The sequence below is a fragment of the Argiope bruennichi genome, chromosome 11, assembly GCF_947563725.1.
Source record: "Argiope bruennichi chromosome 11, qqArgBrue1.1, whole genome shotgun sequence".
Lineage (NCBI taxonomy): Eukaryota > Metazoa > Arthropoda > Arachnida > Araneae > Araneidae > Argiope > Argiope bruennichi.
In genome coordinates this window covers 41,034,958-41,059,191 of record NC_079161.1, presented here as the reverse complement: position 1 = coordinate 41,059,191, position 24,234 = coordinate 41,034,958, and the positions used below count along the sequence as shown (strand labels likewise).

Sequence of the window (24,234 nt, the reverse complement as noted above, 5' to 3'; positions counted from 1 at the left end):
CCATTATAAATTAATAGGAAAAGGGAAGTTTCTCAGAAATTCTCTTTATGCAAATTCATCGTTTCTATGGAACTGATTGAAATGTCACGTTTTATTCTGAGAATAACTCTACGAAGCGAAAAACATCGTATATTTTATTGATGTTTGCCGAAAGTTTCTAATTAGTAGTAATAAAAATGTAATTCTTCTTGATATTTTTCCACTTTTTCATTTGGCTCAGTTCGGAAACATTTTCTTTCAATATTTTTCTAATTGCGTTTCCAAAACTATGCTGTTATTCACTGTTTTGTCTGCACTTTTAATAGCCGCATCTTTAAGTAATGTGAGTACAATATTTTTTTAAATTCTAGTTTTGACTATATTAAGACCATGCTTCAAAACCGTTTTCTATATCATATATTATTTAAGAATACAATGGATGTTAATTGTACAGAATTAACAATTTACTATTTAAGAGTACAGTGGATATTAACTGTACAGAATTAACAATTTATTATTTAAATATACATTGGATGATAATGTACAGAATTGACAGTTTATTATTTACGAATACATTTATGTAAAAAGAAGAAAATAATATCGCTGCTTAACCCTTTAAAAGACCATTTTTTTCTAGTCATATTATGTTAAAATATTTTTAGGCTTGAAATTAGAATAAGAAAAGGGATTCATTTAGCTTATTAGATAAATTTAATTTGATTAATTAATTAATTTGGTTAATTAATAATTTTAATAATTAAGTAACAAATCAAGACATGTTATTTTGTGTAAGATAAAGAACTGATTCTTCTAAGTTTCCGACTTACTACTAAAAAAATTTGTCAGAACTTATGCCAACTTACATAATTTCATACAAAGATTGATAAATTTGGTGGGAAGCACACTTCCCACGGCCCTAGAAAGGGTTAAATAAGTACTCGAAATTTTCAGAAAGAATAAATATTTCTTCGTCTGATATTTATAATAACTGCGTTTTCGGACGTCGCATGGATAAAAAATCTTTAGTTATAAACCTGACATTTTTATCATGTTATATACCCTTATATTAGCAGAATTTTGCCTAAACAAATTTTGAATGGATTTCTAATTTATAATGGAAGCAGACTTTTAATTTCAAATTTTTTAATGCATTTGTTATATTAAACCCCTCATATTTGCTTACAACATTTTTTTTTAAATTTTACAGCCAAAATTCAAAATAGTTTAATATTTAAGGCGAAAACATGATAATCTGATGATATCTGTAAAATATAGAATAGAATATATATTTTTACGTATAACAAATCGAATATATAAACATATACAATATTTTAATCTATTTTGTAAATTTAAAAATTATAATTTTTTTTTTTTTTTTTACCTTTTACTGATTATTGGTAACTGGTTCGTCCACCGGAGATATTTGTTAGTCTCTAAATTTAATATTGCCTTTTATACTAGTACACAAAAATTCTAATCATTCGGATTAGTTGAAATCCTATCCAATATGGATAATCAAATATCTGTATAATAGGATATGTCTTCTTTTCGGGCTGACAGATTTCTTGAGAATGGATTTCGCTTAAAATTGATAAAACAAATCTACAAATTTCGTTTTGAAACAATGAAACAAATTTTATCCGTCCAGCTCACAGTGTTTCAAAGTCATACTGATCATTCATAAACATACTTGTAGAAATGCCCTGTTAATCTTTTCTGGACCACGGTATTAGACACCTAATTTCTTATATTCTCATTTTATGTTGCTAACTGAACTGTTAATAGCTCAGCTTTTTACTTTAAGTAAACTTGTAAGCCTTATTCTAAATGACCAAGCATATACTGGACATGGTGTATTTTATGCTTATCAAAGCCGTTTCTTTGACACAAGTTTTGGCACGGAAGAAGGTTCTATAAATCATGTGACCAAAGCCTGTTCACTATGGCGAGAATGAATACTCATATGGCCAAGAAATTAATTGGATGTCTCTTGACGATGAAGAACTCTTGAAAATTCCAGTCATTAAATATTCTATTTTGTCGAAGTTCTTGTCTTTATTTCTTTCCTACTGCAAAAAGTTAATGAACAATTTATTGTATACTAGCCGCCTTTGGCGACCAGCCGGTTCGCCAATCTTAATGTTCGTTAAAATTTTAATAATTAAATATTTTATGCAATTTTTACTTTAATAGCTTCTTTATCAAAATATTTTAAAACTTCAAATTTTGATTATCATATAATTCATTCATAATATTATAAAGGCCTTCAGTCATAACGTAATATGTATCTCTCTCATTTTCTGTTAGCACCCGTAGAATTTATGCTTTAAATTAAAGTGGAAAGAATTTATCTTCAATTAATATAATAATATTTTTTACTGAAACAAAGCATTTTTTTATAATCTGATTACTGAAAATAGAGTCACTCAGCGTTTAAACTTTATGGGCACTAAAGAATAACTTTTTAAATTTATGCAATATCTCAAGAGTTGGTCAACAAAATTTTCTTAGTTTCATTATGAGCAGATCGATTCATTAACAATGTTTAAATTTAAATGCATCAAACACTAAGAAAATAAAACGAATCGTTTAAAATAAACGGTTGAAAACGGTAGAATTTATGCTTTAAATTAAAGTGGAAAGAATTTATCTTCAATTAATATAATAATATTTTTTACTGAAACAAAGCATTTTTTTATAATCTGATTACTGAAAATAGAGTCACTCAGCGTTTAAACTTTATGGGCACTAAAGAATATCTTTTTTAATTTATGTAATATCTCAAGAGTTGATCAACAAAATTTTCTTAGATTCATTATGAGCAGATCGATTCATTAACAATGTTTAAATTTAAATGCATCAAACACTAAGAAAATAAAACGAATCGTTTAAAATAAACGGTTGAAAACAGGTTTTAAAAAAACTACTTAAAAAACGATGTACTTAAAACTATAAGCATATACAAAAAATATATAACTAACATAAATACAATTTACTTACAAAAGCATGCAACTAACCCAAAAATAATTTAAATCATCCATTGATAACGTTGTCATGGCAACAATCAGAACAGAATGCGCATGCGTGAATTTTCTTCGCCGGTTACGTAACGCAAATACGTGATTTTTTCTACGCCAGTTGGGGTAACGCTATGCGGATTAGAAATTTTTAATTTCCTTTATTCTGTTTTATTTTAATTCAAAAGTACTTCAGAATGAATCTAAAAGATTGATTCATTAACAATGTTTAATTTTAAATGCATCAAACATTAAGAAAATAAACAGAACCGATTGAAATAATCCGCCGAAAAATTTTAACCCTAGCCTCATTACTATTGGGAGAAAAAAAAACTGAAGCCTTTCTCGTTTGGCGCTGGGGATAATGGAAGATTTTTTTGGCGGAAAAGTTGGCGGTGGGGAAAATGGAAGATTTTTTTAGCGGGAAAGTTAGTTTTTAATTAATAATTAAAATTCTAATTAAAAATTCGAAAAAAGAAACCCCAGGTGCACATTCCCAACCTCCAAGGTGTACACGTGCCAAATTTGGTAGCTGTATGTCAAATAATCTGGCCTGTAGAGCGCCAACACACACACACACACACACACACACACACACACACACACACACACATTGAGCTTTATTATAAGTATAGATAATGCATTCTTAATGTTACACAATTTAATATGCAATGTTTTTTTTCTGAACCAATATGCATTCTTGCTAGATGGCTCTTTGTTGTTTGCAAGCGTCGTTTATTCCTTCGTTGTAGGTGGGGTTGCTCTTCGGCGGCCCCATCGAGTTTCCCGTACGGCCTCTGGCTAGGTATTGCTTGCATGCATATATCATCAGAAGTTTGGAACGTCGTTATGAAATCTATTGTGCTTTTAAGCACTGATAACCCGTTTGACGTATCTGTTTAACGAATTTCTTTTAATTCGCAGAATGAACAAAGAGATGGGCAAGAATATCTTTTTAGACTGAGAGCTATCGACTCTAAAGGTGATGTTGACGCATACCGTGACGGTGACAGTGAAATCCATGCTGGTGATTTACAACGAGATGAGCGTGTCCAGCGTTACTCAAATGAAACGTTTATTGGCGTTAAACACCGAAAAAAAATGTCGCATAGATCCAAAAGGACGAGAGGGGCGGATGACTATGAAAATACAAGCGTAACGAAGTATCACAGAAGGAGGAGAAGACCAGGTTATGATGATGAAGGTGAAGACGTAAATATCCCGAATGATTGTGAAAGAAGAAGACCTGCTAAAAACAGAAGGAGACCAAGTTATAACAAAAGACGAAGGAATGGCGCATATTATGACGAAGAGTGTCTAAGTAAGTACCTAATATATAAGCTCATGCTTAAATGAAAGTTCGATTCTTATATACAGATTTGTATATTCTAGATAACTGAAAAAAAGCTATTATATTACAAAAAATACAGAAAGGGCGTAATTATATCAGAAACAATGTGCAATAAGTTCATATAAAAATGCTAAATCGACTTCCATAATAACATACCATTTTGAAGATTTAAGGGAAATTACATCAAAAAAAATTAACTGTCTAAATCAGAGATTTTTTTATATTTATTTCAGTTGGAAAAAAAATCTATATCCTTTGTATTCAGAAATTTTTCTTCGTATTCACTAGCCCAAATAAAGAGAGCATTTAAATATGGCTCGTAAATACAAGAATAAGAATATGTGTGTGTGTGTGTGTGTGTGTGTGTGTGTGTGTGTGTGTGTGTGTGTGTGTGTGTGTAAGCATAATTTCTGAAAATTCTTGAAATTCTGAAAGGGATTTCTGAACGTGTCGATTTAGGATAGGAAAGTCTAGGTATCTTTTAAAAAGAATTCTCTTAGCTTGACAAATTTTTATCCCTTTTATTCCTTCACTCGCAGTGTTGGAACTTGTCGATTTCTGAATTTTAGGGCTCGTGCCGCATTTATTGAATAAAAAAGGTGGAATTGGATCAGGAAATAAGATAACATTTTAGAATTCTGTTAATATGATTTAAATCAAAATAAAACTTTGGGAATTAATTAGGGCTTAATTTAGATTTAAAAATATTACGAATACACACACACATATACATGATTTTACATTATTCTACCATAATTACAAAAAATATAACTATGCAAAAATTATTGTTAACCATTTCAAAATTTAAATAAAATAATAGCCTAGCAATGTCATAAATTCCATTTTCAGATAAGCATTTCAATAAAATTTAAAGATAATTGAAACACAATATGTGGCAATGCCTTCCCCCTATTGTAGTATTAAATCTATTTTACGTTTTAATTGTATCCATCGCTTTCCCCTATGATAAATTATTTATGGCGTTTTTACTTTTGATGTCTTAGGGCATTTAAATAAACGATCTCAATAATTTACTTCTAAATGTTGTTGTTTAAATTGCTGCATTTTTTTAACAGTTTATTTTAATTTTGCTACATAGCACTTTCCAATTATTAGTATCTCATTTGCAAATCATATATCTTTTTCATAGATGTTTCTGTCTTCAGCTTAATACACTCATGTCCATAAATTAAGAATAATTCAGAGTCACGCGGAAATTGATCTCTTAAAATACATATATCAACTCGTAAAATGAATACGCACATCTTCAAAAATCATATGCAAATTGCAGGAAGCCACCAGATGACACCGATAGTACGCCCCAATGACGAGAGTGTATGAGAGTAATGTATAAGGAATGCAGGCAAAGACGTAAAATTGTTTGCAAAGATTTTGCTTTACAAGACTTTCAGTGCAATAATCGCATAGTTATGACCCAAAGGACGCATTTGGATGATATTTTACGTGGTAGAATTATCGGCAGTCTGAAATGTGGATGTGCCCAGCTGGAAGTATCCGAGGAACTTGGAATCGCCCAGAGTGTCATCACCAGGCTTTGACAACGATTCCACGATGATGGTAATGTGAGTAGACGTTACAGCACAGGTCGCCCCGAGTTAAAACGCCGAATGATGACCCGTATTTGGCAGTTACTGCCAAAAGAAACAGACGGAGCACAGCGTCAGACCTGTCTCGTCAGCTCTCTTCAGCGACTGGTACAATAGTTTTAAGGCAGACCTTGTATAGACGCTTAGGGCAAATTGGTCTATATGCTCGTAGGCCTGTCAGATGTGGTGCACTTACTGCAACTCACTGTCGCCTGCGGTTAGCCTGGAGTAGAGAGCATGCATTGTGGACATCGCAATAGTGGGATTTACGACAAGTCCAGGTTAGCTTGCAATTTGATTCTCGCCGGACTTTCATATGGAAAGCGCCAGGTACCCATTACCACCAAGGAAATATTATTGAACGACACCATTTCGGCAGTGCAGGATTGCTCGTTTGGTGAGGAATTATTCTGGGTTCCAGAACTGACCTGCATGTTCAAATTGGAACCATGACAGGTCAAATTTATCGGGACGTTATTCTGGAACAACATGTACGTTAGTTTCGGGGAGCCATGGGCGCAGAATTCGTGTCTATGGATGGCAACGTCCGTCCTCACCGTGCAATCATTGTAAACGAATGCCTTCGATCGGATGATATCACCCGTATAGACAGGCCAGCATTCTCACCGGACTTGAATCCAGTCGAGCATGTGTGGGACATACTTGGCCGACGAGTTGCAGCCCGTCAATCACTTCCTATATGTCTATCAGAACTTCGGAGAGCATTCATGATGAGTGGTGTAATATTCCCCAGGATCAGATCGATAATTTGATATTCAACAATCCTAGACGTTGTATGGACTGTATTACATCGTCTGAGAGACATACTATGCATTAATCATCATACCAACCATGTAATATTGGTTTTTATAACTAATTTTTTTTTTTTTAGTAATTTTCTTCAGGGAGCAAAAAATTGCAATTTTTATTACTGATATCAAACATATAGCATCTTTTTTGCTCTTTATCTTTTGTTTAATAAATAGGCTTTACAAATAAGTCACACTTGTTTTATTTCTAACTCTTTCTTTTCCTCAACTTGCGTTATCTTTAATTTAGGGACATAAGTGTATTTATGATTACTTTTTCTTGCACATGCACGCGCGCGAGCACGCAAATATGTATATGTAATTTTCTGCGTGTCTATGTAATGTTTTATGTACGATTATTAAGGACCTACCGCATATTGAGAACAATTATCTTTTCTTTAGAATGTGGAATGATGATTGGAGGAAGTCGCCTGGAGTTTGGGCAATTAGACGACCTCGTGATCGACGGTACAGTTGTGCAACCTATGTACAAATATCCTTGGATAGTAAGTCTTCACAGTTTATTGTTCTATTTCTAATAATCAGTCTAATTCTTCCTTTTCATAAATATCAAAATGCGGGTGTCTGCGGACTTCTGTCTTGCTCAAAGCGTTTCGTGTTAACTTCTTCAGACGAATAAAATTCTCAAATTCTGACTTCCTGACTCAGAGAAGTCTAAAACGAGGAGAGTCATCAAAATCTCGGGTTCGAATTTTTGGACGATAACAATCTTTTCTCTTTGTATACTTCAAACTAAAAAAACCTTAAAAATTTGATTACAAAGCAGATTTTGAAACTCTGGAGCTAAAAAATTTCACATGTAATTTCTTTCTGTGGATTAAATTGTAAATTTAAAATCTGATAGTTATATCCAATTTGATTAAGCATTATTGTTCATTTATATTATAAATAGTATGTAAAAGTATCAAGGCATAATAAGTACGTTCATTTACAAATGAACACAATTATAAGTTTATTTTAGTTATGTTAAAGTCCTCTTTTAAAGGAATATTAGGGTTATTTTAGTACATACATCGCAGTTTTCAAACGCAGTCAGATGACAAGGACCACATTTGAGTTGGCACCCCTCTCTAAATTTCCGCGCCAGAGACCAAGGGGATGATGTTTTTCACCGATGGAATTAACGTGCAGCAGACCCAAAGCAAATCCATGGTTATTTGGTGGAATCGATTTCAAACCTAGACTCACTGGGCGCGAAGCCGAGATCTTACCACCAGGCCCTTGAGGTCCGAGCACAATTATGAAATAAAGAACCAACTTTCGAACAACATTTTGAAATAAGCAATATTAGACGAAGATGCAGGAGAAAGATTCCCATCATGCAATTTCCGAAATTTGGTTATTGCATTTAAAATAGTATTGTTGTATTCTACCTCTGCAATGGATATCTGTGTATTCGCTTTTGGATGACGAAACACTAATTTAAGAACAGTTTTTAATTCTGAATCTGAAATTTGCAAAATGGTCAAATTAAATCAACTGATTAACGATTCTATGAATTAAGTCCTGAAATATTTCGAGTAAATTACTGGTTTTATGAATTACATACTGAAATATTTCGAGTAAAATATTAATTATAGGAATTACGTCCTAAAGTATTTCGAGTAAATTACCGATTCTATGAATTACGTCCTAAAATAGTTCTGAAATATTTCGAGTAAATTAAAAATGATAGTGAGTATAACTTTCCATGAAAGGTTTTCTCAAAAAATATGGTGAATTACTGTATAATTCTGTGAAAAGTTAATCTTTCGAAGTGTACCTTGTAAAGACTCAAAAAACAGAGAAGTGACAACAATTAATCGTGGTGACAACCTAGTGAAAATAATAATTTTTCGGTTAGAATAATTTATAGTCTTTTTATAAATTCTTCTTCTGTATGATAATGTGCATGTAGTTTTTAATTTCTTGTCTTAAATGACCGATTTATTTGTATAGGTTGCCATAATTCGGCCTATACAGGGTTACTTCTGTGGTGGCGCCATCATTTCAGCAACTTTTGTGTTGACAGCATTTCATTGTCTAACGCAGTAAGTGAATATTGAATTATTTGTGTACGAAAATTTATTTAATTTAAATAAAGCACAGTTACAGAAAATTGTTTAGCCACCAAATTTTTATTTTGGGTGCATTTTTTTATAAAGGTATACAGTAATTTTTTTTTTACCAATATATCTTTTGATTATTTTCCTGCGCCTAAATACTTTTTTTTATTGGAACTTGGGTTTTTCAAAATTCTAAAATTTTACATCTTATGAATAAAAATCAAATTTATGTATGCTGCCATGAAAGCATTTTCCAATTTGAGTTTTATAAATGAAGAGTTTATTGTATTCTGAATTTATATTATTCAATAATATTCATAAGTAAAAATTTTACTGATATTAAATTTCTATTGTCCTTTCATTATCATAAACTGATAATGAAATAAAAATATATATTATTCTTTTTGTACACAATGATTAATACTAAATAATTGTAAATATTAAGATTTATTACATATATTCCTTATAGGAAATTTACCTGTTGTAATGGCCTTCATGACATGACTTCGAGAAAATTGTTACTTTTTCGAAAATTGTTATTTTTATTGAACAATGATTGCCTCATTTCTCGAAGATTTTTATTTGTGTTGGACATTAAGTGCCTCATTTCCCGAAGATAGTTATTTCTTTTGAACAATGAGTACCTCATTAAGACGAACAACTTTTGTATTAAATATTTTTGGACAGTTGCAATTGTTTAAAGCTTTCGACTCGAAAATTTTAAACCCCACGCAAAAAAAAAAAAAAAAAAAAAAAAATGATTTGCTTTATGGTAACTTTTACTAGGATTTATTTACTTAATAGAAAATTAAATATGATCTCTGGGACTTATATGCCCATTAGATATAAAAATGTTAAAAGTGATTTTCAACCTTTAACTTCCGATCATTTTAACATGATGTATATTTCCCATTTTGAAAAATAAGTAAACAATACAAAACTTCTATGCTTAATTCATTTTCCTATTTAAAATTGTTAATTCTTCCTATTATTCGGAATTCATTCTCAAAAGAAATTTTTAAAACATTCCTTTACTTTATGTTTTCTTAGAGAAAAAAATCAATAGAATTTCTCATTCGTAATTACGATACCGATTTCACCAACTGTTATTCCAAATTATATTTTATAGTTCCTAAGAGTATGCCATCAATAGTTACCTATCCACCACTGCTATCCATTTCAAAGAGAAATCGAAAACACACACACACACACGCACACACACACACACACACACACACACACACACACACACACACACACACACACACACACACACACACACACACACACACACAATATTTTACTGTTTCTTATCTATTGGTAAAAACATTGACAGCAGCTCCCACGGAAGCTATTTCTCCACTTTTTATTTCATGCGATTCATTCCTAGTGGCATTTACAAAACGTGAACAATCATCGCATTTTCCACTTTGCTTCCGTTTGATCGAGGTATCGCAAATTAATGTATTAACTCCTCCTTCCACCTTTAAGATCTGTTCTTTTTACGCCATTTTGTGTGCTATTCTATTTATTTATTGTGCAAGTAAAATTTAAATTAATACTCTCATTTGGAATGATAATATATAGTTCATTAGCGTGATTATATTATTATTTTTATTTACATTTTAATATATATTATACTATAGTACACTCTAATATATATTACATCATAAGAGGCTCTATATATATTACATTATATTACACTCTAATATATATTACAGCAGAATAGACTATATATATTACTCTCTAATTACACTATATTACCCTCTAATTAGAAATAATCTTCTCATTTGGCGTGATTATGATTAATCAGAGTTGTCGGCTGATAATATTAATATTCTTATTTACATAATAATATATATTTCACTACAAGAAACTCTAAATATTTTACACTATATTACACTCTAATATATATTACATTAAAGTAAACACTATTTAAATTAAACTATATTATATGATATTAGACTATATATATATATATTACACTCTAATTACTATATAAATTATACTATATTGCATTCTACTAACAATATATATATTACACTATGTTGCACTCTAATTGAGTCATAAGAGAATATTGTTTTTCTTTCGGATTGATACCACGTGACTTCAAAAAAAAATAATGTTCTCACATGATAACTTGAAATTTGCGAAGGAGATTTCAATTTATTTATTTTTTTTCTTGCTTTTGTTGTCGCTGTTTTGTTTCACTATTAAAAGAGTTATAAATTCTGTAACCAAGCGTATTTTTTCAATGATTCAATAAAATATGCTTCCTTTATCTTCAGCTATGAAAGAAAGCGGAATCCTGAATGTCAGAAGGATGGGCCCTTACCAGAAGTTTGTTTCTTCAAACCAGAAGAAATAACCGTAGGTCTGTTGCCCGAGAAACAACGGTGGAGGCACAGAGAAGTTAAAGTAGCAGAGGTTATCCCTTACTCATTGCCCGGGAAAGCGAAGTACCTCCATGACATTGGACTGATCAGGCTTGCGGCTCCGTTAAAGTGCGATAAGCTCGCATCGCCCATATGCTTGCCAAAAACAGATCTTAATAATATGAATGGTACTCTGATAATAGCTGGCTTTGGTAAAAGCTCTGTGGCAGGACCACGTAAGTTTCTTGTAACACAAATATTTGAATACTCACTTACAAATATTTGAAAATGTCTGTTCGCTTTTATCAAGATTTGAAAATCAATTGAATATGATAATTTGTATTTCCCTTTTCGTGGGTATTTAAATATTGTCAATTTGAAAGAATAACACTGGCCAAGTAAGTAAATTATGGACGGACACACACACACACAAACACACACACACACACGCACACACACACACACATATATATAAGCATAAGCATAATTTTTTTTAAATCGTTGCTGAAGACGGTGAAAACACCATCCCGGGAGGCATGATTTATGTACAAGCAAAAATGACGAGTAAATCAAAGAAGAACGAGATAAGGAAACGTTATTGGAATAATTATCCCCCTAATTATATACTGTGAGAATTTGATATGTATTTCTTCACACGTGTCGAATTAGATAAGGGAATTATAGGAATCTTCTTAAACATGTGCTTGGCTGTACAGTTTTTTTTATCTCTTTACTGAAAGTGTGGGAACTTGTCGACTTCAGAAATTTTAGAACTCACGTTGAATTAATTAAACAATAAAGGTTAGTTAGTTAGCTATATTAACGTACCGTTTAAATCAAGACTAGGGCTATTTTGGGACGGACCTCGTAATTTTGAACGTCGCTCAGATGACGAGGACGACACCTGAACTGGTACCACACCACTGGTACTCCACACCACAGGGAGGACGTTTGGTCCTGACGGATTTATCGTGCAAGTGACCCCCTTACACGTCGGCTCTTCGATGGAATGGAGTCTCGAACCTGAAACCCTACAGCTCACAAGTCGAGACCTTACCGCCAGGCCACCACGGCCTAAATAATAAAGGTGGAATCGGATTAGGAAATAAAAGAACATTTTAGAATGAATTTTATATGGGCTAAATTAAGCTAAAAATTAGGAAATTAATTAAGTTTAAATTAGATTTTAAAATGTCATTACATATATAATATATTGTCACTCGAAATTGCTGGTGAAAAGATTCCTCAATTTAAGCCCTCGTCAAATTCATTTGACTTCATTTAGAATGCCAGGATCATAACGGCAGAGTTATATCATAATTTTTTATATCAAATTTGCCATAACATTTTATTGAAGCTGAACTCTTGCATTGATTAGCTACTCTCTCTCACTAACTATTAAAAGCGATACATGAATGTTGCATTAGTGTGTGCTGTGTCAAAATTCCATGCGTCATTAGCGGCCCCAGTCATTTCATCGTTATAGGTAGATAGATACGTATAGGAAGACTACCTACTGCAATAGTTCTCGCGTCAAGATTTCTGCTGCATTTTCTACAATCTGCTATATTTTCTACGATGCCTAAAATCAGAAGTTTTTAATTATTTTGTCAAATTTAGAGGCCCGGAATTTTTCTAAATGTTCTTTTTCTTCCAGCTGGTCCAAGGGGAGTGCTGAGAGAGGGCGTAGTGAAACAGATTCCAATTAAAGTTTGCAAAGAGATGTATAAGGCCATCACCAACGATCCTAAGGACATCATCTGCGCCATTGGGACAGAGACCAACCAGTCGGCATGCAAGGTAATTCACTTTATTCGTCGTAATTCGGCATGCACTTTATTCGTCGTAATTCAATAAGTCGTCGAATAATATATATATGTATATATTGAAATTAAGCAGAAATTTTAATAAAAGCGGTAGAATAGTTCAAATCTCAATGCTGTGCAATAAAGAAGTCTTTATAAATTTTCTTATTTCAAAATCATCCCTACATTAAATTTTTAAAGAGTTTACTGCAATTGAAAGAACAATTGCACGAAATGAAAAACGTGTCGCTGAAAAGGTAAAAATTCTAATTTCAAGATGGTGTAAATCTTTCGCAATGACTTCCTTGGATGTTTCTGTGGGAAAAGCACAAAATATTAAATGATTTTGATTCCTCGTAGCTTAAAGCAACTGCTGCAAATAAAACAGTTTTTTATTCGTTTGCAATAGCTTTACCAGTTTTGTCTCCGTTTGATAGACTGAATCATTCCAGTTTTGGAGCATTGTTCAAGCACGGGTTTGAACATAAAGAACTTTATTTAAAGGTATGAATTAAAATAGAAATTTAAAATGCAATTCAAAGTAATTTTTATTAGCTTATTTTTTAAATAATAATAATAATAATTTAAAGGAAATATTGTGATGCAATGAAATTTATATCATTAAATGGTAAAATGTTAAAATTTAAAATCACTTTTAAATATTTTCTCAGGGATAATTTTCTTAAATATATTTCTGATAAAATTGTGGTTCATTTTTAATCTGCAAATACTTTTTAAATTTCAAAAAGACAGTATTCCTTTTTTCTTAAATAATGAACCTATACATACATATATATATATATATATATATATATATATATATATATACAGGGGGTGTCAATTCATGGACCAAACATCAAAGGTAGTTAAAATACATTTATAGCAGCTTTTTTTTTATTGTATAACAGTATGGGAACGGAAGTGGAGGAAGTGGAATTATAGGAAAAAAAACAAGAAATGCTGAGGACCAAGCGTTTATTCGTTTTTTTTTTTTTTTTTAAATATGAAATAAATTGTTTTTGCAAACCTGGCGATGTAAACGAAGTAAAATTGTGTGATCCTGTGTTGTCCTCTTGGAGAAGCATTCATGGTACAACCATAAGGCCTTTGTTCCATTACGTTTCGCAGCCCCGTACATAAGAAAGCAATTCGCTTAATGCCATTCAAACTCAATAAGATGGTTTTGCAGACGAATTGACAATTCAAGCTAAATAAACCTCAACAATTATTCAATATTTTTCTTTCTAAAAATTCATTTTTATTGAAAGCACATCACTAACACATCGTCTACTGTAAAAATATTATACGAAAATTTTTTCTTTATAAGCAATTTTCTTTCTCTTAAAGTTTAATCCATGAATTCAAAGACACCCTGTACACACACACGCGCGCGAGAGCGCGAATATCTTCATATATAAATATACAATTTTTATTCGATTTCAAAATTTTCAAAATTGGTACACATTGTCTTGAAGACAAGAAAAAAAAAGCACCATGGACATTTTAAAATTTATAAATTAATTTAAATTTATCAAATTTTTGGCGATTTTCACCAATATTTTCCGATAATATTATTTCACAAAAATAATACAAATTTCATTTCAGGCAATTTTTTTTCTCTGATCTTAAACATTGTTTAACTTTAATTTGATATTCAATCTGCAACAACGTTTTATTATTATTATTTTAATGAAATTCAATTAATTACTCTGTTCTATAAAATCATTTAATCTCGTACTTTAGTCAGTGTTTCAATTATGATTAAAAAACTGCTTTTTTTTTAATAATAATTCAGAAGGACTTTCATTATGTTTATATTTTCAATCTTATCAAATAACACGGTAAAATTTAAATAAATATATTCTAAAGCTTAACATCCAAGAAAGTCGACATTCTGGCTTATTAAGCTGATCACCAAAGTCGGCTAATATACGTATATAATATGACAAATATTATATACGTATATAGTATAACAAAATGAAATTTCTTCAAAATGTATACAGACCCAAATTTTGAATAGATGTTACGATATTAATGAAAATATATCAGATTTTGACATTGCCTCCATTTTTAATTCTAATTATTTCGATTTCTAAAAATTTAAGATATAGTCGATTAAATATTTCTGTTGTATATCTGAACACACGAAATGAACATTTACAGATAGGTATTTAGAGATACAACAATATTAAACCTCTTTTGAAAGCGAAATGTAATTAAAAATAATAATGATGGTATAGTAAAATTACTTGGTTTTCATTTCTATTCAATTCATATGATATTCAATTTCTAATTCATATGATATTCAATTTCTAATTCATATGATATTCAATTTCTAATTCATATGATATTCAATTTCCAATTCGTATGATAAAATAAACAATTTTATTGATGTCATTCTGTGATCCTGAATGGAAAATGATTCATCAGAATGCTGATGCAACCATTGAAAAGCTTATTAAAGCATATAAAATTTTTTATTGAATTGATGATGTCGTGTCCGCGTTACCACGGAAAGGGGGTGCAGTAGCTTCTGAGGGTAAAGAAACCTGTGCACCCGAAGGCTGACTTCTAGCTCATATGAAGATGAAACTCACACATTCGCTTGCACAACCCCTTTTCACAGGGGGCACATTCACACACCTCACAGATAGGACACAGATGAAGAACAAACATGCCCAAACCGGGACTCGAACCCAGGTCATGGAGAAGATGCACTACCCCTATGCCAGGACGCTGGCTTTTTATTGAATTCTGACTATCTATTAGAGATGTCAGCGTTTTACCATATTTGAATAAGCTACCTAAATTATGAATTTTAATTATCAGATATATAATTGACTATGCGTAATCAAGCTTTTTTTAAATACTTCACTATTATAATTTTATATTCATTTTCTGCATTACTGGGCACTGCTGACCACACTTCTTTCATTTTTTAGTGTTTGTCGCTTCAAAATAAGAATTTTACTCAGAATTATTATTATTTTTTTTGGTGCATACCTGTTTATGATAAGAACTTGAAAGGGACCGCATCACAACACATTCGATTTGTCACTAAAAAAAACAAATACTTTAAGAAGCTCTGGTGTGGTGTGGTGTGGAGAGGGGGGTGCCAGCTCAGGGGTGTCGTCATCTGACCGTGGTTCAAAATGACGAGGTCCTTCCCAAAATAGCCCTAGTGTTGATTCAAACGGGACGTTAATATAACTAAACCAAATTAAGAAGCAAATATGTTCTGCCGTTTTTATGCTTAATATAAATCATTAGCTCTATATGTTCCTAATTTTATATCAGGTAATGAATTTTATTTGAAAAAAAAAAGAATTTTCTTTATTTACAACTGAAGTTTCGGCAATTTTCATTGTCGAGAATATCGCAGTTCTCTTTATAACAGGCCGATTTAGGATCTTCCATTTTTACTCTATTTTGGCAATGAAATCTACAAATTAGGCATCCCGTCTCAGTCTTCGAAACCTCACTATTAATATCTGTTTGACGTGAGGGAAGATCTTTCGCCTTTAGTTTTAACATATCTGAAAAACCGAGCTTCATTTGACATTTTTTTTTTGTGTGTGTAAAATTGTATTTTTTTTGGGGGGAGGAGAAAATATTTAGATACGAATCACATACTGATTACATACGAATATTTTTCAATCTTACCTATATATAAATTGGTCATTTAAATAAAAAAAAATCATGAATGCACTTCGTTTAACATGTTATTCGAAACAATTTGCTATATTACAGAATTCATTTTACAGTTTTTCTATCTTTACTTATAATTTTGAAATTACACTCAGTTTTACCATGATTTCGAGACGGCGTTATATGACATTGTCAGCATGAGAGCAGATAGAAAAAGGCTCTAATATAAAATAAGTTATAATATAAAATAATAAGGGCTAATATAAAATAATAAAGGCTCTAATATAAAAAAAGTTATAAAATATGTTTGAGTTTGTGTGTGTAAAATCGTTTATTTTTTCAGGAAAGATACCAATATAGATAAACTTAAAAACAAAAATATTAAATATAAATCCAAAAAATGGCAAAAAGCATGATTTAAACCAAGGACCCACAACACACGCGTCATTCATATTGTTCTAATCACTATATTGCACTGTCCATTCTTCGAAGCGGAAGCTGCATATAGTTATTCTAATAGTTAGTTATAAAAATATTGTGCTATTTTTTGCATAAAATCGCGTTTTTCCAAGAAAGACACCTATATAGATAAACTTAAAAAACCACACCTTATTTAAATATAAAATTTGATTCAAACCGTTAGAACTGTTTCCGAGATACACGAATGTTCGTTTAAAGCTATAAGATTTTAAATATTTACTTTTAGGGTGATTCAGGAACTTCTATTTTTGGTCAATTTAGCACTAAAGTTTACAGTCTTGGTGTCTCATCTCGGCATACGGAAGCTAAATGCAAACCTGGCATGCCTGTTGTCTATGCGAAAGTCTTCCGTTATTTGGACTGGATCAAAAGCCATGTGAAAGACCTTCCGCAGATTGGAAAAGACTGAAGTGGTGATGTATTGCATCTGCGTATTAAGTAAGTCGGAAACAAAGCATTCATTTCATTTCTGCGTATTAAGATGGAAATATTGTCCAATGATCCATAGAGTTTTTCTAGTGAGTCTACTACACAAATTTCATAACGGTAAAGGAACATAATATTACTAGGGAAGAATGTGTCAAAAGAAAGTCATGAAGCCACCGACGACCTTCGCATATGGCCAGTCACACTGACCTTGTGACTCATTATGATTGATATTTGGCAATCTCCTACACTTCCTTTACATATTTGGAAATTACCATGATGTATAATTTATCTCATGGAAATTTTTGAAAACAATGAAGTATTTAAAAAATGAAGCTATGTTTTGAGGATTAGATATCTTTCACTGTGACTCCTAATTCGACAACTTTAAAAACAATAAATTTTTAGCTTTTCTAATTATGTATGATACTACCCGCCTTAGATACTTTAAAAGATATATTTTCATACCTTACAAAAGTCATCTAATATGAAATAAGCATAATTAAGTAATTATACTTTTTACTACATTTTTATGCTTATTTTAATTCTCTTTATTTTTACATTTTAAAAATATTTTAGGATCACACTGGCCCATTTTTGAAATGACCTGTCGTGTCCATTTGTTTCAAATGTGACGTTTTGACAAAAATTATTCAAATAATTATGTGCATAACAAACTTGAAAGCTTTCGATTTCCTAATGTTTTATTTAGTGAATACAATTACACAAAAAACTACAAATGTAAGGATTCCATATCACTATATTGAAATTTCTTTTTGAAAAAAAAATATGTTAAAATCTTACATTTTATAAAATGTTTTTGCATCTATAGATTTTGAATAATTGTGTCTCTTAGAAACTGAAGACCATAATTTTTTTTATAAAGTTCATAGACTTCATTAAAATCTGAATTTTTGCAGACGAATTTCACTTTTCAGATTATGTGTAAAGATCTTGAAAAAAATGTACTTGTCTGGTTCTGAAAACGGAAACTGATATCTTTTTCTAATAATAAATATTTCCGGGCTTATACTCGGCCAGTTATAAAATGGCTGTAGGCAGTGTATCGTAGAAAGGCTGCATCGATGGCAAGTATTGTCCCGACGGAAAAACAACATGCCGCTGTATTGTATTTTTTTCTTACTGCGCATACATTTGTAGAATTTGGTGGGTTTTTTTTTTAGCGTGAATAAATTGAGCACATATCATAGATTAATTCCAACCTTTTTTGCTCTTTGTTCCTTCGGATGCAAGGTTGTGTGTGTGTGTGTGTGTGTGTGTGTGTGTGTGTGTGTGTGTGTGTGTGTGTGTGTGTGTGTGTGTGTGTGTGTGTGTGTGTGTGTGTGTGTGTGTGTGTGTGTGTGTGTGTGTGTGTGTGTGTGTGTGTGTGTGTTTTATTTTTTTCATTTTATCATTTAGGTATGCTGACCTTTTTTTTACTTCACCATTTTTCTTTCTTTTGAAAAACTTTCACCGTTTTTCTTCATCCGTCATTTTAATACCATACGCATTGAAAAAAAAATCCAGGAACGCCAAAAAGGTAATTTATAGCCAAGCATGAAATGCCTCAATCTATCTTATGAAATTGTGGCAAACATAAATCAGTCCCTTTCTGAGCATGCGCTGCCGAGTGGCTGTCGTATAACTGCCCGAGTGTAAACCCGGCATATATATAAACTCCTCTTAAAGTATATACAGGGAAGTACATTTAATAATGTTAAATTTATTCTGTATTTTTATTCTGAAATCTCGAATGTTTTATATATTGTTCGCTATTATTTAAATATGTTTAAGAAAGGTTAATTATAGAATTTATAATAATTCTTATAAAAATTATTTTAAATTTACTATCAATATGGTTCAGCTTCTTTAGACCTCTCAAAATTGATTTGAAACATCTATATATTGATATAATGCGTCTCATGGGATCGGCAAAGATTACTATACACTATTTAAAGGTCACTAAAAATGACATGTTTTTAAAGAATGCAATTATTTATACTATTTTATAACTATGCATTGCTTGTAAAACTCTATAAATATGTACTGATTGTACTATTTATAGAATATAATTAATTACTCTTGACATTTTTCTTCTGTGCTTTTTGTTATTACAAAAGATTAAGAACATGATTGATAGCATTATCTTTTATTTTTACAGGTGCTGTTATGAACAAAAGAATGTTTAATCTGTATCAAGAAAAGGCTTCAGTTTTTTGTAAGGGATATCGTCTGTATAATACTTATAAAAATGGGCTCAAAATTACTTTTTTGTCTTTAGATGCTACTATGTATTAAAATAAATGAATGATAAAAATGTTATCAGTTTCAATTTGAATCATATACCGTACAAAACACCCCAAAAAATAATGCTTAAGAAATAGTTTTCTTTTCCTAAAGGAGACATTTTAATGAAACCTAGACTATATTTGTTTGTTTCTCTTTTAATATTTTCTTCTCTCTTTTCCTTCATTTTCTTTTGGTCTTTTAATCATTTTACACTAATCCTAGCCAAATGAATAAATAAAATTCCCAATAAGTTTCATGTGTGTGTGTGTGTGTGTCATCGGCAATATATGAAAGCCCGACATTTTATAGAATATCTAAGCCCTTTATAGAATGCCAGGCGTTTTTATGCTAAATAAGAAATGTGAGAATTATTATACACTTTCTCTAGACATTATAAATATTATTTTGGCATTTTATTGAATGGCAAGTGCTATTTACACAAAGTACAAAACTAATGATCATGGTATCGCTATTATTCAAATAGTTTATTAGCTTTGAAACAAAATATGCACAAAAATGCCATTTTCATCGTTTTTATTTGTATTGTCACAGAAAGTATAATTCTTTGACGACATTTTTTGCATGCATACGCATCAGTGCTTTCTTTTAAACACACAAAGTATATAGCAGAAATGGAAATCTTTTTCCTAAATATTATCATTTTCATTCAATCTACCATCCAATATAATCTCATTCGTGACTCTTTCTTTTTCATATATGTAGTATAGAGAAAGTATAGTCAACATGGAAAAAAATTCGAACTCGAGATTTTGACGAACCTGCACATTCTAGAACTCCCTAAATTCGAAAAACACATTTTTGAAAAATGTCTCTTTGTTCTGTCAGTGACAAATATAACTCAAGAATTTTTTGAATAAAATTTGATATACAGGATGTCTCAAAAACCTTGACCATGGCTTTTATTCCTTAAATATTGATCACAGACATATACTGTAAATTACAAAGTTGCGTAAAAAAACGGTGCAAAATGTTATGGTATAGATTAAAATTTTCAGGAGATTAAACTTTAAAAAAAACAAAATTTAAATTTTTATACGGACCCTGTACAAAAAAATTGCCAATGAGTAAAATGTGCCTCATCCTCTAATAAGGTCATATACAAAATTTTAGAATTTTATTATGGAAACTCTCAAATATATGTTAAAACAAAGTTGGTGAAGAGTTTGCATCACAAATTAAAATGCAAATGTTTACAACTTCAATGCAGATGATGTGACGTAGGATTGCATCATAAGGAAATGAAATATGCTTGATATATTTAGTTTTAAATACAAATTTTAAAATCTACGCTTAGTAAAAAATGACTTTAAAATTTTATATCATGAATTACAGAATATAACTTAAAAATAGCACAGTCAATGAACTTGTAAAAATTTATGTAATTTTTCCTTTGAGTAATCTTTCCTTTAAATAATCTTTCCTTTAAGTTATTATTTCTACAAATTTTTAATACTTTTGAACCAATAAATAGCAAAATTATTATTTATTTATTCAATCATTACTTTCTTTTTTAATTTGTGTACGACCCCTAAAACACGAACATCCGACATGATTTTTTTCTCTTTGCGAACTTATATGCAGGCATCGAAAAGTGGCTCAAGTCAGCATTTATGTACAGGAGGGTCAAAAAAAAAACTTCCCCTATATATGAAACCCTAGCGGCCTATCCGCTCAACCAATCGAACTAAAATTTCAGACACGGTTGTTTGAAGGTATGCGCTGGAGATTGTGATGATTCTAAACAACGCAGAGCTCACGGTTACGGTTACAGTGAGAGAATTTCGAAATTTTCGAATGGCAACACCCACTTTTTCCTTGCGCAAATTGATCAGCGTATTGAAGAACCACAAATGGCGTTGGAACGATTAGCGTGTGACGAAAATTGCCGCCATAAAGCATATGCAAAGAAGAGCATTATAAAGGACTAATGACAACACAGAGAGGAAAGAGAAAAAAAGTTTTTATTGGAATGGAAAGTTATAATTACAGGTTTTCAACGTGTTCATCTTCGAAGGCGACAACGCATTGCATTCGGGAGATTGTGGACAACAATGCCGAACATAACATGAAAGGAGAAATCTGCATAACTTCACGTGTTATGGTATCTTGCAATTCTGACACATCTCGTGGACCAGGCGTGTACACCTTAGATTTCAGTTAACCCCAGAACCAGAAATCCATAGGAGTGAATCGGGGGATCGCGGTGACCACGAAACTGCAAAGTTACTAGAGATGACTCTATCAGCAAAGTGTTGTTGCAGCACTGGTCGAACACATTGGGCGACGTGTAGAGGAGCCCCATCTTGCATCCATACAATGTCCCTAATGATATTTCGTTGCTGTAATTCAGGAATAACGGAATTCTGCAACTGTGTCAGTTTATTAACTGTGTCAATTTATGCAAGGCCACAACCAGTTTATAAAAATATTTGCATCTTTTCTTATTCTGGTCTGTCCTTTAAAATATTTTTCTCTTGCAAAATTATTAATGGCTTTCAAAATTAAATTGGCACTGCGCATATTACACATAAGGAAAGTTCACGAATAAAAGCTTTTGCGATTGATCACTCTGGGTTAAAGACATATTGTCAAGGAAATATAAAGCTTCTGTCAACGACGTCCCAGGTGAATCTTTTTTTTAATTTCCAAGAATTTTATGAGACTGAAATATTCAAGCGTACCAATAAAAGACAAATGGGCAATTAAATAATAAAAAAACGATCACATCTAACGAAGAAAAGAAGATTTTTTCTTGACTACAATAATGCACGCTCAACCTAATGAAGTTGTGAAAACTACACGATTTATGATTTCAAGTTCATTCCTCCTATATCCCATGGTTTTTGTGCCATAAAACACAAACAAACTCAAACTCCTCCTATATCTAGATTTCGTTTTTCCGGATTATTATTTTTTTCCCAAAACTGAAAAAGTGGATCGCTGAGAAGAAAATTTCTTTCTAAAAAAATCTGTGATTGCCACAACGCATCATATTTTGAAAGTTGGGCTGAGCAATCATTGACTTTCGATACAATCTCCAAGGACGTTGTATCGAAAAATAAGATTATCGAACGACCCTCGTGTTTTTTGTACTTATTGTTGCAACGTATTCTCGTGAAGCATTGTTCTCATAGATAAGTCATAAAGGAGCCATACTTCCTGCTGTGGGAACACAAAAATTCTTTTTTGCTTCAATATATCTGATATGGCACGACCTTTCTTGCGAAATGTCTATAAATTCTCAAATATGGAAGGCCAACAAATGAAAGGTTGATAACAGACGTAGCAACATCTACATTATGGGAACAGTGTCACTGGTCAAATTCCGACTGATCACTTGTCCCCAAGTATATTTTCAGGCAAGTGAAGTTAATGCATATGAAATGGTGATGTATAGAGTAGTCACACAACATTGGAAACTCTTTTTCCAAGCATGTGTTCCCACAGTCCGTGATGCGCGTATCTAGTCATAAACGGGTCAAACATTTGGCCAGGAAATGTAAGAATGTGTTATTGTGCTAGGGGACTTGAAATGATTTAAACTTCCCCCCAAAATGCCAATAAATATTCGATTATTAAAGTCTAACATGTGAAATGAATACGCGTTAAGAAACAAGAAAGTTGAAGATAGAACTATACTTCTGAACTATATTTCTGTGCTATATATTCAATGTTATCGTCATATTAGAGTTTAGAATTCTGCCCATATTAGAATTCTATCGAAGGTTATTCTTCTATCTATCTGTCCCCAAAAGATATCAAGCTATATAAATGGCATTATGTTTGAAATCTTAACATAAAAGTAGTAAATATACATCAAATTTCCTAATATAGGGAAGAGAGTCGAATTGGATATTGGACCCAAGAAAAGATTCGGTTCCCTTCTCTTTGGTAATAAATAATAAAAAATACATCACATTGCGTTAGGAAACGAGAAAGGTAAGATAGAATAATCCTTCTGGTTTACTTCAATGCTATATATATTTTAGTGCACTCACTACTAACTTCTGTTTGTCACCATAATTCTGATATTTAATTTAATTTGAACACGTCGGAAAAACAATATGACATCAAAGATACGAAATTGAAAAATTAAACACGGATATCTTTATGACAAAAATGTCTATACCGTCTTATGATTATTATTATAATGAATGAAAAATCATTAAATCTACCAACTATACGCATTATGAAATAAAAGGCATTAAAAAGCATTATTTAAATGTTTGTTCAGAGTTACATAATAAAAAAACAAGTTTTATCTGCTCTCACTTTAAATTGCCTATTAACAAAATTTTTTTTAATTTCTAAAGCACATATTTATTTATAGATTGAACATAAAGAATGAAGAAATAATAAAA

The 24,234-nt window shown here is 31.4% G+C and overlaps 1 protein-coding gene across 1 annotated transcript; it reads left to right on the top strand.

The window, feature by feature from the left end:
- Nucleotides 1–228: 228 nt before the first annotated feature.
- LOC129957572 (phenoloxidase-activating factor 3-like) lies at nt 229–19,831 on the top strand. The gene is made up of 8 exons (XM_056069936.1): nt 229–322; nt 3,921–4,317; nt 7,166–7,269; nt 8,723–8,814; nt 11,118–11,440; nt 12,862–13,004; nt 17,364–17,575; nt 19,725–19,831. The coding sequence occupies exons 1-7, from the start codon at nt 269–271 to the stop codon at nt 17,544–17,546; spliced, it is 1,296 nt and encodes a 431-aa protein (XP_055925911.1). The 5' UTR covers nt 229–268; the 3' UTR covers nt 17,547–17,575; nt 19,725–19,831.
- The last annotated feature ends 4,403 nt before the right edge of the window (nt 19,832–24,234 follow it).

Bases quoted from the DNA above. Each gene is read 5' to 3' on its own strand.
- LOC129957572 (XM_056069936.1), top strand. From the start codon at position 269: ATGCTGTTATTCACTGTTTTGTCTGCACTTTTAATAGCCGCATCTTTA. The intron at 7,270-8,722 runs GTAAGTCTTCAC...TTATTTGTATAG, and splicing joins TGTACAAATATCCTTGGATA to GTTGCCATAATTCGGCCTAT. The intron at 11,441-12,861 runs GTAAGTTTCTTG...TTTTTCTTCCAG, and splicing joins AAGCTCTGTGGCAGGACCAC to CTGGTCCAAGGGGAGTGCTG.